The sequence below is a fragment of the Tenebrio molitor genome, chromosome 4, assembly GCF_963966145.1.
Source record: "Tenebrio molitor chromosome 4, icTenMoli1.1, whole genome shotgun sequence".
Taxonomy (NCBI): domain Eukaryota; kingdom Metazoa; phylum Arthropoda; class Insecta; order Coleoptera; family Tenebrionidae; genus Tenebrio; species Tenebrio molitor.
The window spans coordinates 27,572,587-27,588,086 of NC_091049.1; the positions used below are offsets into that span (position 1 = coordinate 27,572,587).

The 15,500-nt window shown below is 36.5% G+C and overlaps 2 protein-coding genes and 1 long non-coding RNA gene across 3 annotated transcripts; 1 reads left to right on the forward strand and 2 right to left on the reverse strand.

Annotated features, from left to right (window-relative positions):
• Positions 1–374: 374 nt before the first annotated feature.
• LOC138127679 (uncharacterized) lies at positions 375–4,957 on the reverse strand. Its single transcript, XR_011158334.1, has 7 exons — positions 4,685–4,957; positions 3,257–3,842; positions 3,108–3,203; positions 2,959–3,054; positions 2,428–2,904; positions 1,982–2,014; positions 375–1,339 (listed from the first exon to the last, which is right to left on the reverse strand). It is a non-coding gene; the product is annotated as an uncharacterized lncRNA (long non-coding RNA).
• Positions 4,958–7,692: 2,735 nt separating this feature from the next.
• LOC138128054 (uncharacterized) lies at positions 7,693–9,449 on the reverse strand. The gene is made up of 3 exons (XM_069044255.1): positions 9,164–9,449; positions 8,493–9,113; positions 7,693–8,441 (listed from the first exon to the last, which is right to left on the reverse strand). The coding sequence occupies exons 2-3, from the start codon at positions 9,111–9,113 to the stop codon at positions 7,917–7,919; spliced, it is 1,146 nt and encodes a 381-aa protein (XP_068900356.1). The 5' UTR covers positions 9,164–9,449; the 3' UTR covers positions 7,693–7,916.
• Positions 9,450–10,277: 828 nt separating this feature from the next.
• Spt-I (serine palmitoyltransferase subunit I) lies at positions 10,278–12,016 on the forward strand. The gene is made up of 3 exons (XM_069044254.1): positions 10,278–10,401; positions 10,514–10,761; positions 10,811–12,016. The coding sequence occupies exons 2-3, from the start codon at positions 10,521–10,523 to the stop codon at positions 11,731–11,733; spliced, it is 1,164 nt and encodes a 387-aa protein (XP_068900355.1). The 5' UTR covers positions 10,278–10,401; positions 10,514–10,520; the 3' UTR covers positions 11,734–12,016.
• Positions 12,017–15,500: the final 3,484 nt, after the last annotated feature.

Below are 15,500 nucleotides of genomic sequence, written 5' to 3' on the forward strand. Positions count from 1 at the left end.
AGAAATACACAAAGGAGCGATTTTAGACGGCTTGAAGATAAAATCTTTTATTTATAATTTCACCGAAATGAGGGTCGATAATAAATCAATTGACGCATTATCTTTTTTCTTCATTCTACTTCATTGTCATATTTAAGTGCCTAAATGACCTTTTTCGCCTTTGCAAATACCGAATTCCATTAGGTATTTAAGTTTTGTCTAAGAATAGTTTGGAGATTAATCTTAAGCCTTCTTTTAAAAGGGTTTTCGACTAGTTCTTTGATCTTTACCGAATGCCGTTAACATTTAAGTACCTGTTTATTACTTGTTTGTATGTACATATGTATTATAATTTTAATAAAAAAAATAAATAAATAAATAAATAGAGATATAAGTAAAGATCAAATAAAATTTTATTTTAAATAAATAATGAAATAAAAAAATAAATTAAATAAATTTTTAAAAATTGAAAAAATGTGGGCACAACATTTATTTTAATCCCTGTGACGAACAATACAACAAAAGAAATCACTCTTTGTCCGACTGTAAGCAGAGGACGGGTCTAAAACTTGTAATAAAAATTTAAATGCATAAAGTACAAACTAAAATTGTAAAGAACAATAAGCGTGTACACAAATCCGCTGTTGGACTCCAAACATTTTTATCTGGAATTCGTTTAAACCTCCTGAGGGTTGGTTAAACTACCTGCGACAAAGCTCACAGCAAAAAGGTGGAATAAGAAAGGTAATTATTTTTGCAATTATTAATTCTCAAGAGAAGTTTTTAATGAAATGAAAGTGAATGTTATTAAAAAGCAGAAATGTATGCAAATGATTTTTTTCTACCAACTGTTAAAAAAAAAGTAAGGTATTTCAGTATTTTTGGTTTTATAATATTACATATTTGTTCATGATAATTGTGAAAAAAGTGCCGTCCTCTGTTTTCACTCTGGCGTTGAAGCTGTCTCAATATCTTGGCCGTGGACACGTCAAATTTTAGAATTGTGTTTTACTGTTTTTCTAATTATTGATAGTCGTCGTAAGAAAATAAGGTGTTTTTTTAACTCGTAGGATTGCGCACTCGCCTACGCCTCGTGCGGTGAAAAAAATACTACTTTATGCATTTGTTGTTACTATATATTGTCGAACGGTTTTTTCAAATTTCTGGATTTTATCTCTATAAGTAACATTAGGTAATACAGGTTATTATAAATGTTTCTAACATCTAGTTGGCCTAGTGGCGCACCTAAATAAAGCGCACAGCCACCTACGATGTTAGAAACATTTATAATAACCTGTATAAGCAAACATGAAATATCAGGATTGTCGTCCAAGTGAAGCTTCTTCATGACCAGTTGCACCTGAAATATATTTACGCATTAAAATAAAGAATTAATTACTTGAATGAGGCATTTTCCGTCGATTCCCCTCGCATTTTAAGAATATTAAAATTTGTTCGTAAAAAAGTAGAATATTACTCAAAATCGTACAGTAATGGTTGCTATGCTGTAAAGTAACCTATTACTGTACGATTTTGATTTCATTACTGTACAAAATGCGGAAAATAGTATATTATATTATAAGTGATAGAAATGCATCATTATACAAGAGTGAGAATTTTGACCGTCGAGTGCGCTTGCGCACGAGTGGGACACTTCTCACGAGTTTCATAATGGCATTTCGATCACGTGTGATATACGACGTTTTATCTTACAGGTGCAACTATTGCAAAAATCCAAGAAATGCAGTTTCATTCAAGTAAAATGACAGCTGTCAAATTTAGTCACTTGTGAGTGATTTATGTCAAGTTAAATGGCAACTGTCAAATTAACTCACTAGTGAGTACTTTATCTCACTTGTGATTAAAATTTGACTTCTGTCACCGAAAACAATGGTCTAAGGTAGCTCAAAAACTCCACCTGTAAGATAAAGCTATTTTTTCATACTGACCAGTTTAAATATTGTCGGTTATATTTACGCAATGAAAATAGAGAATTAATTACCTTGTAGGAATGAGGCATCGGAAGAATCATTTTCTGTAATAGTTATTTATGGTATAAGTGGGTTATTTAAGATATTACCCACGAGAGGTATTTGTAACCTACGAGGGCTTGCCCGAGTAGGTTATTACCTCGAGTGGGTAGTACTTAATAACCCACGTATGCCATACAACGTTTTATTCAATATTCCAAAATTTTTAGATAATGACATTATTGATGAAATTCTGCTCCCGATGGGTTATGGACGTTAATAACCCACGGTGCTAATGGCAACGTGGGTTATGTATGTTATAACCCACGGTGCAAATGGCAACGTGGGTTATAACAACAGACTAGTTATAGCCCAGTTTACTTAATTAAAACTAACTAGTAAAACACAATATTACTATTGAATGTTGGATAAACGATATTTTCTAATATTGACGCAGTTTAAATATCAGATCAGTTACCTCGAATCCTGAGCTCCTTCATCTTGGATTCTACATCCGGTGATTTGACATAAACGGCAAAGTCGCGGTCTTTAGCAATTTTTTCTTTAATCTCAGCTTCAGCCAATCGTGGATCAGCTCCGGATTCAATTAACAATCGGAAAGATCGCAAATCGGAATTTTTCAAAGCGATAGATAAAAGCGTTTGATCATTTTCCTTTTTTTGATTGACATCTGCGCCTTGTCCTATGAAATATTTTACCAGATTTACTTTTTCCAATTCTAGCGACCATACAAGTAAAGTATTCGCAAGGGTTTGGTCTACTTTGAGGCCTTTTTCAATCATGCGATTGAGTATGTCAAAATTGAGATTTTCCATGCATACGTTTATAGGAAAATTACCAGTTTTATCAGGCAAATTTACGTCGGCACTACTTTCTATCAGAAATTTTGCAATATCCCAAAATTCTTTCTGAATTGCTATATTTAAAGGTGTTCCTGAATCATTTTATAATTAAGTAAGTTTTTTGACACACTTTACGGGAAGATTACCATGTCCGTCATTTAAATTTACGTCGGCACCACTTTCTATTAGAAACTTCATAATATCCAAATTCTCTTCCTGAATAACCATATTTAAGGGTGTTCCTGCATCATTTCAAAATTAAGTTTTTCGACACACACTTCTACAGAAAGTTTACCATTTTTACTAACCAAATTTACGTCGGCACCGCTTTTTATTATAGTTTTTACAATATCCCAATTTTTTTCCACAATAGCTATGTTTAAGGGTGTTCCTGCATCATTTTACAATACAGATTTTCGACACACACTTCTACAAAAATCTTACCATGCTCACCAACCAAATTTAGGTCGGCACCGCTTTTTATTAGAAATTTTGCAATATCCGAATGTCCTCGCATAATAGCTGTAGTTAAGGGAGTTTCTGGAGACACCACATTAATGGGAGCTTTCCTTTCTACCAATAACTTTACTATATCTAAGTAATCTGAATCAATAGCATGCAATAAAGCTGTATGAACTGTCAATTCAGCACCGTGATCCAACAGGAGGTTTATTATCTTTTTGTTTTTTGTCTCCACTGCCCAATATAAAGGAGTTTTGCCATCTGTATCCGGTTTACAGGTATTTGCTCCCTCCACTATTAATTTCTCGCTGATTTGATGAAACGCGGCTTTGATACTGATGATCAAAGGAGTCTCTCCGTTTACACTTCCTACATTGGGATTTACACATTTTTCCAGCAAAAATTGGACAAGGCGAACATTATTTTTTCTTACTGCGAACTCGAGTGATGTAGATTTATCGGACCCCCCTGGTACATCAAACACAGTTTCACTCATGTCAAAACCTTCCTTCAACATTTGAGTAAGATAGGTGGTATCATTCTTGAGTAGAGCTTCGTATAATTTCTTCTAAAATATAACAATTTATTCAACAAACTGGAAATAAACAAAACGGGCAAATTGTAAAATAAAAGTTCTAAAAATGCAGTTAGTAAACCAATTTGCAAAATTAGTATAATGTCATTCAGAGTAGAAGGTCGGTTTGTGCTTTCCCCAGTTGTGAGCTCGACTTCGCCTCGGTCTTCAATCTCTGAGCTCAGCACCAAAAGACTCACTTCTACTCTTATAATTTACCATTAAAAACAGAGAATTCAAATTAAATGTGAGTGTAGTCGGATTTTTTATCTTTTATCTACATTTCTTTTATCTATGCAAATGAAATGATAAATAATTTTTGTTAAAGATCGGGGACTCATATCGATAATTCGGGAAATCACATAATTTTTTATAAAAGTGTTAAATACAGCATTAGTAATATACAGGGTGTATTTGAAATGCGTGTGTTAATTTTAACGCCAATTCATGAAGTTTTTCTCTATATCATTTTGTAAAATTCCCAAAAGTTTTCCAAGATTTTTTGCCCCCCAATGTTTACCAAACGACTCGTTTTGTGCGATTAACACGTCTTTATTTTTTTCTAACCACGAGAATTGTAATTTTAATTATTTATTTTTTCTATAACATTGTAACTTTTTTGACAAGGCTTCGTTTCTATGACAACAGAAAATTTTCGCCCTTACCCACAGGCGGGTATACATTTTGATGGCTAATTATTCCAAATTTTAAATCAATTTGTAACGCTTTCTCGTAAAAAATAGAAAAAACGTTGCGTTTAACAAGCTCTGCTACATTTTAAAAATAACACACGCATTTTAGATACACTCTGTATATGCAGAAAAATATTTTCCTACCGATTCTTCTTCATTCATTGTTGCTATAATACACGGATCAATCACAAAACCATGTGTAAATTACTAAGACACACTCGAAATATACGAAACTAAATAAGAGAATTGTCTCAAATAACGAAAACAGATAACAAAAATTTAAACTGCGCAAGATAATGTGTTCACGTGCGCAAAGATTACAGGTTTTAATTGGGGGAATTCGGTAAAGGTGAAATCTAAAAGTACCGACAAGTTTCATAACTGGAGACAAATTGATGGATTGGTTTACCAGTTAATGTTGAATCGCGGTTTTTGTAGTTCTGATACTCGTATTAGTGGTATTTATGTTAATTTATCATCATTTATTATAATCAATTTTATTATACTAGGTAATTAGATAAAACATATTTTATAACATGTAAAATGCTGTGGTAAGAGCTTGTCCAGAACCCGCACCTGTGTCGCGAACGGAGGTGATATCATCCGGTATCCATGGTCATTTTTTAACGTCCCAAAGAGCGTCGAATTCCAATAATGGTAATCATGTCAAGCCTAAGGTACTTCTTATGATTCTTTGAGTGACCCGGTTGTCATCTTCTATCATTCATAATAAATGACAACTCGAAAATGTTCTTTCGTGAAATGTGTTTTCGCGATGTAAAAGAAATTGTAGAAAATTTGCGGCGTCAGTTATTCGAATTTAACTACATACATACATATTAGGATTTATTTCGTAATCTAAGCCTAAGCTTAACTTTCTTTTTTAGGCACCCTTAACGAAAGAGGTAATTTTACGTACTCCCAAGCGGACGAAAAGTAACTCTTTCGGACGCTGACCGTGGCGCCATCTGTTGGTCTGTTTAGTAAGTTAACAACGAAACCCACAAAACCGAGTAAACCGACTGAAAACGAATGAATATTTGACAATTAAATTTAACCAAAGTATTTTATTTGACCGAAATAGTGTTGTATGGTTTATTTCTGGTGCTTCTTTGGTGCATAATAAGAAAATGAACGTTCATATAATCGATAGCAACAGCGAAAGTGATGAAAAAATCTCTAATACACCGTCGGACATCGCAGATGCTAAACGCAATAATTGTCTTGTCACCATACATTTAAATTATGTAAATAAGTAATTGTATTGCAAATACCTAATAAATTTCTGGTTTTGTTGGTAAGCTGATAAAAAATCGTTAATATGTATTAACAAATGTATCTATTTGAAAAAAGTAGATACAAAATACATTTGTGATTTTTCCAATGATCTCTTTTGGTTTGTAGTTCGTGCGGTCGCCTAAAAAATATAATGTGCACCTCGGCCAAAAAGTGCCTTTGTTCTCGCCTATTTTCAAGCCTCGGCTGCGCCTCGGCTAGAAAACTCACTTTTTGACCTAATATACAAATACCTATTTCTCTCCAAAGTTTATGAACAACTGGGTTCCACCGGAAACTTTTCATCAGAAAAGCAAACAAACAATAAATTTCATGTAACCAAAACGTCAGCAATATTAGATCACCATTAATTTATTTTTGTTAATGAGGATATTTTTTTAGTCTATTGTTGAAGACCTGTACTATATTTAAGTTAATCAATACGTCACGTACTAATAAATAATGGTTATTTATGTTACAAGTGTTGAAAACGATCAATGGAGTTTTCACAAGCCATACAGTATTTTTTGTGCTGTTTTTTGTAACAAAAAATATTTTTTAGTCATTAAAATAATAAATATTACTTAAACAAAATTAGGTTGGTATACAATTTATCACTAAATATGTCAAATGTCAAATTTGTCAATGCTCGAACTTAAAATTCAAACTTGAATCAACTCTTTGCTTGAATTTAAAAAAATTGAAATTCCCTCACGCCTTACCAACCGAAATTTCTATGAATAAACTCCCCTAACGTAAAATTGACACACATTTTAGCTTTTTTTAAATATTTACGAAGCACCTTTTGTTTTACAACATTGGAAACATAAATGTCTTTCAGTAATAATTGACTTGTCATGCTTAGTTTTTTTTATTGCCTTAGATTTCTCGTTTGTCTTTTGCAGCACTAGAGTTTTTTCCCTTCCATTGCCGCACGGTAACCAACGTAAAATGTCAATTACAACTAGGGCAGCACAAAAAAAAATATTTCCAAAAGGTTAATTTACGTATTATGTAGGATCTAGAATCCCCCCACTATCCTGCGATGTTGCCACATCGTTTCGGATCTGCCTAATCAATCATGCATTTCCTACGGTGGATTCTTCAATGATTTGCAATTTTTATCGACGAAACTAAACGGTGAATTGTTCTGAAATATCTAGGGAGGTATATTTGAACATCTTTCTACCTTGATATCGTTTTTTTATCAAAACCGTAAATGGCGTTTCTACGCCAGGATAAAAAGTGCGAATTCGTTTTTTTACGTGTCATGGACAACACAATGTATGGGAATTTAATTTTGAAGATTATTTTATTTTCTAACGCGTAAAAAAATTTAAAATTAGCTATTTACATTAGAGTACGGTAGGCGTACTTTCCAGCGCGACAACTAGTTTCAGGCACGAGGCGAAGCCGAGTGCCTGATCAGTTGGGAGTGCTTTTAATTTTTGAATGTTTTCAAAACTGAAAATGAATCAATGTGGTGCCTTGACACTGTGGATTTTTTAAAAAATATTTAGAAATTCTTTGTCAAGTGCAAAAAAAGTTCAAAAATAAAGACGCCCAAATATTTTTTTGGAATTGTGCCATTCAACTTTTTTATTAACCAATTCACTCCTGAAAAGAATTAAATCGTCAAAAAACCAAAATGAAAAAATATTTTCCATTGTTTTTTAAACGAGATATCCAAAATTTACTTCGGCAGTTTGTTTTAAATTTTTTAATTTGTTGCGTCGAAAAATATTTTTTGAAAGTCATTGTTTCTCAAAATAATTTGTTTCAAAACCAAGAGGACCAAAAATCAAAGAGACATCAGGAATCGGGAAGTTCTTGTAAAGGCTGTCTCCTTTTGAAGAAATTTACAAAAAATTACAGCATTTTGTAAAATACTTGGTATTTATTAAATACATTTTGATGTTGAAAAAGTCAATCCTTCACAAGGACAATAAAATATAACCTAAAAAACTGCAATTTATCAAAATACGATTACACTTAAGTATTTCCTACGTAACACTGGGAATGATAAAAAGAACAACAAGCACATTAAACGTGCTGTCCCTTACAGTAACGAATCGGTATCACACTATTACGTTACGTGATGCTAACGCGTTAGTCTCTTCAGATTCTTCTTGCTCTGCTTCGACCCGACGGCGTAACTGTACCTCGGGGGGCTGTCACAGTCGAGCTGCATCCTGCTCTGCTCCCTGTTCAGCAAGACTGGCACGCACGAAATCGCCTCCTTCTTCTTGTACGTGACCACCACTCGGTTCTTGTTGCAGACCGAGAGAGCTTTGGGGGTTTCCGTGGTGCTAGTGAAGAGATTCCTCCGGACTTTCGGCGGCGACTCGCTCTCCGAGTAGAAACCCGAATCCTGACTGGAAAAATTGAAGTAAGACTCATCCATGTGATTACTCATGTTTCCCAGTGTGGTGCGCAAGGTGGCGTGGCCGCACGAGTCCCGGAAGTCCTTGGCGCCCGTCTCCGAATAGCTCGAGCAGAGGAGGCAGTAGATGAGGCCGCAAGAGTTCACGTTTTGACACTGGGCCACTTCGTTCTCGACGACGGTGACGTGGCCGCACTTTCGGCATTTGTTCAACGACTGGGACCTCGTCAGCCCCCTGGCGACCTGCAAGAGCGTCCGTGAGTTGAGGTAAGTCCACCGCAAAAATTTACTCACTCGAAGGATTTTGTTGAAGTTCTCGTCACTGGTCCGCGGAGGACTGTCGCATTTGGCTGGAGACCCTGGCGGGGTGATCACGTAATTCTCCTTGTTGTTTTTGTAGCGCCTCTTGTAGACGCGGTACCGTTCGAAAGCATCTCTGTTCCCTTCTACCGCCTTGTACGCTGACTTGCACACCTGACTAAACCTGTACAGGTCCCCATCTGACAAATACTTGAAAAACACCTTCATGATCACGTTGTTCCTCAATATAGTGTCGAACAAGGTCCGCGTATTGTTGGACACAAAGCAGTTCCTCACACGCCTGTCGCGTTCAGGCTTGACTTCCTTCAGGCTCCCATACAGGATCCTCCAGGACTCTTGAATAGGCGACGAGACCACAACCGTTCTCGCCAATATGTTGCGCTGTTTTTCCGGCGTCCCTGGAAGCGAGCCGAGCAGACACTTGTCTTGTAAAGCTGTGATCAAGGACTCGTTCAGAGTGCTCGAAAATTTCGGGCTCGTTGGGAAGTCGAAGGTGTCGTCGTGTTTGCGTTTACGGTTTGGGGGTAAATGTGTGAGAGGAGTCGACGAGTGACTGTAAGGAAGTTTCGCCTCTTCGGGGGGTGTCAGGTCCATCTGCAAGCACCGATTTAAAATCTGGCGCGCAGGGAGACATACAAACTCACCTTTAAAAGTGGGAACAAAGACAATTAAGTAAAATATACACAAAACATATAAAGGCAAAGGTTGTTTATGAAACAGCTTATGGCGCCATTCCGTTCAAAGTTAAATTAAGCTTCATGGTGGTGCTTTTGCGTCGCATTTCTTAAAATAACACTAAACTATCACGTAACTGTACAATTAACGTTCTAACAATATCATCTAAACTAAAAAAAACATTAATTTTTTACCACTTTCACCGACCTCCAACACCTGTCAAACGCGCTCGCGCAGCGCCATCTGCAACAAATTTAAACCCAAAAATAAGTCCGAGCGAATTTAAACAATTGTTCAGATAATCCACGAAATTTATTTATTTTACGTCGTACGGTCCAAAAAACTGTATTGGGTGATTTTTTGATCGATCACAAACGTCTTTTTGTGTTAAAACGAAATAGAAAGCACTGTAGCCACAACACATTTTCATGTTGGCAGTACTTGCAAACATAACCTACAATCAATTTTGAATTTGAACGAAAAATGAGCGATAATATCGATTTTAATCAATGCGTGGACGAAGTGAACAAGTTGAGAGCGGATTTTCTCAAAATCAGTGAGAATCGTGATGATTCTGTCGCGGCAAGTGTGGCGGACCTGGCTCAAAACCAGCTGACGAACCTCAAAAGTGTTAACGATTTTTTTGTGAAGTTTTTGGACAAGTCGTCGCTGAAGGAGCGTTTGGAACCGAACAGCAATTCTATTCTGATGCCGGGACCTGATTCTGTTGTGGATCTAATTAGCGCAACAAAATCGGGTCTAGAAATTGCTAGGGAAGTGGCGAAATTAAGAAAATGTGAGGGGCTACTGGACAAGGAATTTATTGAGCGGCAAAAGAGCCTTTTGAATCAGTTTTCGTACAGCGAATTGAACAATGCTGAGTTTAACAGGAGTCTTCGACAGGTGGTGCAGCATTACAAGGTTGGGAATCCTGACCAGGAAGAACTTGGTGATTCGACGGTGAACACGATAGTCAGCGAAGACGTTTTAGCGTCATCTCCTATTTAAATCTCGTTTAAAGGTCTTGTTTACTGCGTAAACAGTGTAAATAAATAAATTTAAATCTGGGGATTTTTGTTTTTTTTTTTTTTGATTTGGGAGTCAGTTGTCAGTGTGCCTAGAACTGTCACGCCCACCAGACGTCAATTGACCCATAACCTACAATTTTGAAATTCAGTTTTATTAAGTTAATTTGTTGATAAATTACGTAAGTATTGTTGAACTTATTTGTCGTAACAAGTGCTGCATTAGTCGGACGTAGAAAATAGAATTTTTCAAAGACCTGACAATTGGGTTATCAAGGCCATAAAATTTTATAGCTTCAAGATGTTTGACGAAGTTCTTTTCCAACAACGCCTCAATGACTTCAAGCCCGAACCTCTGATAACCCCAGTGGACTCTAAAGAAGAGGACATAGAAATTCCCATGGTGGCGGAAGACGACAACAACATCGATTTGGCCAAAGGGAACTATCTGAACGTTTTGAACAACGACGAAATTAAAAAGGCTTCTGAAGATCTGATCAGGGAGTACGGCGTGGGGACGTGCGGGCCTCGAGCTTTTTACGGTAACTACAACAATATTTCGACTTATCTCGACTAAAATTGTCAATTTAGGCACCACTGATGTGCACCTTGAACTAGAAGAGTACCTCGCCAAGTTTTTACATTTGGAAGAATCCATCGTTTATTCTTATGGATTTGTGGCGATCTCGAGTTCCATCGCGGCTTATTGCAAAAAGAGCGACGTGGTTTTTATCGACGAACACGCGAATTTCGCGATCGAACAGGGTCTAGTCGCTGCCCGCAGCAAAGTCGTGAAATTCGCTCACAACGACCCGGAAGACTTCAAAACCAAAGTCCAGGAGGTGGTGGAAAAAGAGAAAAAGAAAACTAGGAAGTTCTTGATTGTTGAGGGAATTTCCTGGCGCACCGGAAAACTCTGCCCCCTTCCTGAGTTCATCGCGGTGACGGAGGAATTCAAAATGCGGATCTTCCTCGAGGAGAGCTACACATTAGGGGTCTTCGGCGCGACCGGTCGGGGGTTGACCGAGTATTACAACATCGACCCGACGAGGCTCGACATGATCATGGGGACGCTCGAAGGGGCGATCGGCTCGATCGGCGGCTTCTGCGCCGGCTCTAATATGACGATCGAGCACCAGCGACTTTCGGGTTCTGGGTACATCTTCTCGGCGTCGCTTCCCACTTATCTGGTGAAGGTCGTACTGAAATCGATCGAGTTGTTGGGGGATGCCCCCCAAAAATTCTCAGAGTTCGCCAAAACTTTCCACCGGTTCCTGGAATCGGAGTGCAGGTTTAACGTCGAGAGTCACCCGGAGGCCCCCTTCAAATTGATCCGCATCGAACCAAAGACGGACGAGACCAAAGTGTATCAGTATTGCAAAGAGAAAGGTGTTCATTTTATACAGAACGATGAAGGCTTGGTGATTAATTTGAACGTGGTGTTGCTCGACGAGAAAGAGAAGCTGGAAAGGGTTTACGAAGTCTTGAAGGGCGCGTCTGGGTTAATCGCTTAAATTATTTTCTGTTTATCAAGTTCTATTTTATTGTTAGTTTAATTGTGTTTATTGTTAATTTAATGCCTAGATAAGAGAGTTGGGAGTAATGCGAACAAATTTTACGAGGTCCGGGTGTTTAAGCGCACCGTAAAACGGATAATAATCGCACCACATGTTAGATCGTTTTAGACTTGTATGACTTGTATTTGGGACTCGTAAATTTTTATTTGCTGGAACTATTCCAGTGTTTATTCCATACTTAGTGAGAAAATGTTAAGAATAAAAATGTTTTTCGATTGTTTTTGGTATTTGGTGGCGCCCTCGGCGGTAGCGGCTAATGTTGACAAATGATTGACACTTCTATGACTTTGACAGTGTCAGATTTTTCGTATCTTTTGCTACTCAGCTAATGAACGTCGAACAACTGTCACTATGAATCATGAAAGGTTAATTATTATTGAATCGCAATGGTGTTTTCAATAACGGAAAATGGATATGCATGTTTGGCCGAGTTTCGGTAAAAATTTTCAAATTTAAATTGAAACAGGAATATGCAACCAAAAATACTTTGTCCTTTGTTTAAACGGTGTTGACTCACACATGAAAAACTGTAGAGTTTTTATTGTGCATTTCAACGTTTAATAACGAATATAATTCGATTGCATTTTTTAAAAATTGTTATACAATGACGTTTATTGGTTAAAAAATCGTATAATTACGAATAACAAGTAAACAAAAATTAATAGGTACGCTAAAAAGATTTTCACTTATAATCTCCCAAGTGAGTAGATTTATTATCAAAAAAAAATTCCAGTAATTAATCTACTCACAAGTGTTGATTCGCTAAAAAAAATTGCACGACAAAGAAAAATTTAAACAAAAATCATATAATTTTCCTTAAATCACAATCCCAAATTTTCTATAGTAATCTTTGGAATGTGTTGGGTCAACCACATAAACAATAAATTACAAAATGTCTCATTCAGGTTTTGGAAATTACAGTGTTTCAAAATTATCGGGTGTTCATTTAAATTTCCGGTCAAAGTTGGCGTGAAGAGTCGATTGATTGTGAACGCACCATTCGTGTAAAAACACAAATAACGGTAAGATTTAAACAACTGATTCGTGATCCATAATCCGTAGTTCACAATCGACTCTTCTACGCCAACTTTGGCCGGAAATTTAAATGAACACCCGATAATTTTGAAACACTGTAACCTCCAAAACCTGAAATGGTTGAAATCATTCAAACAAAAAATACAAAAGGAAGCAAGGCCAATGTGTGGTGCCAGTTTCAAAAGTTCTTAAAAGAGCGCAATGTCAAGTTAGATAGTTCCTTGATTCGACTATGCTGTTGAAGAGGTGGACTGGAAACATGAAACGCAAAAATGGGGACGATTATTATTAGGTATTATTATTCTCGAATGATTGTAGAGTCACGTCGGCCCAATCTTTAATTTAATCATTCATTCCTTCGTTTGAAGAATTTTAAGTTCGTACGATCATCCCTTCTGGGTGCTTTGCTTTTTTTTGGCGAATAGTGTAGATTCAAATTAACCGTGAGGAGAAATGTTTTGAACAAAAAATTACGGAACCTCAGACTTTATAAAAAAACTGCCGCTTCCGTAGAGAAGAAAATTGTGAAAAATAAAGTACGATCTAAGCAACGATAGACTACGTCCACTGAGAGAATGCACTTTTTTAAATAACCTTAGATAACAAAATCCCCAAACCATAACATTAAAATATTAACAAAGTATCATAGATTATGTTGGTAGTATCTTGAAACATTCGCGCCACTAATTCTCATTGGTTGTTATGAAACCCACGCGAAAAATTAATTATTTGACATTTCAAATTTGAAATTGTCAGTGCTGTCAAGTGATTTAAGAATTTAGATTTGCGATTTTTCATCTTTAGAGCTTTGTTTTGCGTTCCACTGGTTTTAATAGTAGGTAAATTATGCAACAAGATTTATAAACGGCACTTTAGGCACGAGCGAAGCGAGTGTTTAATAAAATAATAAACAAGTGTCTATACTCTATAGGCATCGGCCTACCAGGAAAAAATAGACTTTAGAGAAGTTTATAAACGAGTACTTTTTCTACGACCAAATAAAACAAGCAACTTTTTTATTAAACGTTAATTTAAACATACAAACTAAATGAACATACCAAATAGGAGTATAATATATTTCTCAAGCAGCAAATTGTTGGTGGCTTCAGGTCCATTTTTGAAGAATAGAACGAATAATTTCACTGCAATGACGTTTTCTTTTACGCCGGATGGGAAACTGTTAAAAGTCAAAATACCAACTTGATCTAGGGCTAAATATGTCCAAAAAATTCAAGCCGTGTTTAAAGAAACTTCGAGCGTGTTTAATATGCCGAAAACGCCCGAATGGACATCAAGTTGTGACTAATGAACAATCGTTTTTAAAGTGACGTTTTATACACTATTTGTCAGTGCAAAATGTGACACTTTAGAGAAGGAAGTAGAAAAAAGTTATTAGTTTTTACCTTGTCATTTGAGTGACACAATTTGTCACTTTTATGACGTTTGAAGATAAAACGGTTTTAGCTACCATATCATACTTTTTGAGTGAAATAATAAAATGAGAATAAAAAACACGATGAACTACGACCAAAACGACTGTCCAACAGTTTTCTCTCAAAACCCCACTTTTTTCTGACACTTGCAGGCACACTAAAAACAAAAGTCAGCGACGTTGTCGGTTGTACGACTAGTATCGCCGATAGGTAGCGCTGCTGGCGGTAGTGTAAATTTATCTAAGGTTTATTTAAAAATATTTCAAAGGGGCCCCGACTAATTATTGTCCATGCAGGGGGTGACATGGGATTTATACCTAATTGCCAACTAATATTCAAGTCGGGTACAAAATCGGGGGATTACCACTCTGAAATGAATTCTGAAAATTATGGTAAATGGTTACAGGAAAGGTTAATCCCAAATTTACCTGTAAATTCGATATTTGTGACCGATAACGCTCCATACCATAATGTTCAAATTCATGCAGCCCCTAATTCTAATTCTAGGAAAGCTGATATGATAAATTGGTTGCACGAGAAAAACATTATATTTGATCGTAGCATGCTCAAACCTCAGTTATACGAGTTAATCAAAATAAATAAAAAACGTCATATTAGGTATAAATTTGATGAAGTAATGCTTGCTCACGGACATACCGTTTTGCGGCTTCCACCCTACCATCCGGATTTGAATCCCATCGAACTTATTTGGGCTACCGTAAAAAACAACGTGTTTAAAAAAAATATAACTTTTAAGTTGGAAGATGTGAGGAAACTGGCAGAGCACGAGTTTGATCAAATCACTCCAGAGGAATGGCAAAAGCATTGCCAACATGTAATAAACATAGAACAAAAATATTTGGAAAATGAAGCTTTTACAGACATTCAAACGGAAATAAATCCATTGATAATAAATTTAAATGACGATAGCAGCACAAGCAGTAGTGAAAGTGAAGAAAATCATTATTCGGATAGTACTGAATAAATTTCATTTCAAATTTAATTTCCTTTATCATTTGTTCCCCTTATTTAAACTGTCTATGTACGTCACTGGCCTGCCAGTTGCTTTAGGCGAATGATGCTTGAGAGGGGAGTGTTCTACCTGCGCGACCGCTCGCCATCACGTTTGGCGTTGGCTGTACTAGTTTGTCTAACGTTGCGAAGCTAGCGGCACATGCCAAATTTGTGTGGGTTTTCAACGCCAACTGCGATGGGACGGTTTGGGACAATCATTTA

Coding starts and splice junctions, on each gene's coding strand:
- LOC138128054 (XM_069044255.1), bottom strand. CDS start 9,113: ATGGACCTGACACCCCCCGAAGAGGCGAAACTTCCTTACAGTCACTCG. Junction 8,442..8,492: donor ACTTCAACAAAATCCTTCGA/GTGAGTAAATTT, acceptor ACGCTCTTGCAG/GTCGCCAGGGGGCTGACGAG.
- Spt-I (XM_069044254.1), top strand. CDS start 10,521: ATGTTTGACGAAGTTCTTTTCCAACAACGCCTCAATGACTTCAAGCCC. Junction 10,762..10,810: donor CGGGCCTCGAGCTTTTTACG/GTAACTACAACA, acceptor TTGTCAATTTAG/GCACCACTGATGTGCACCTT.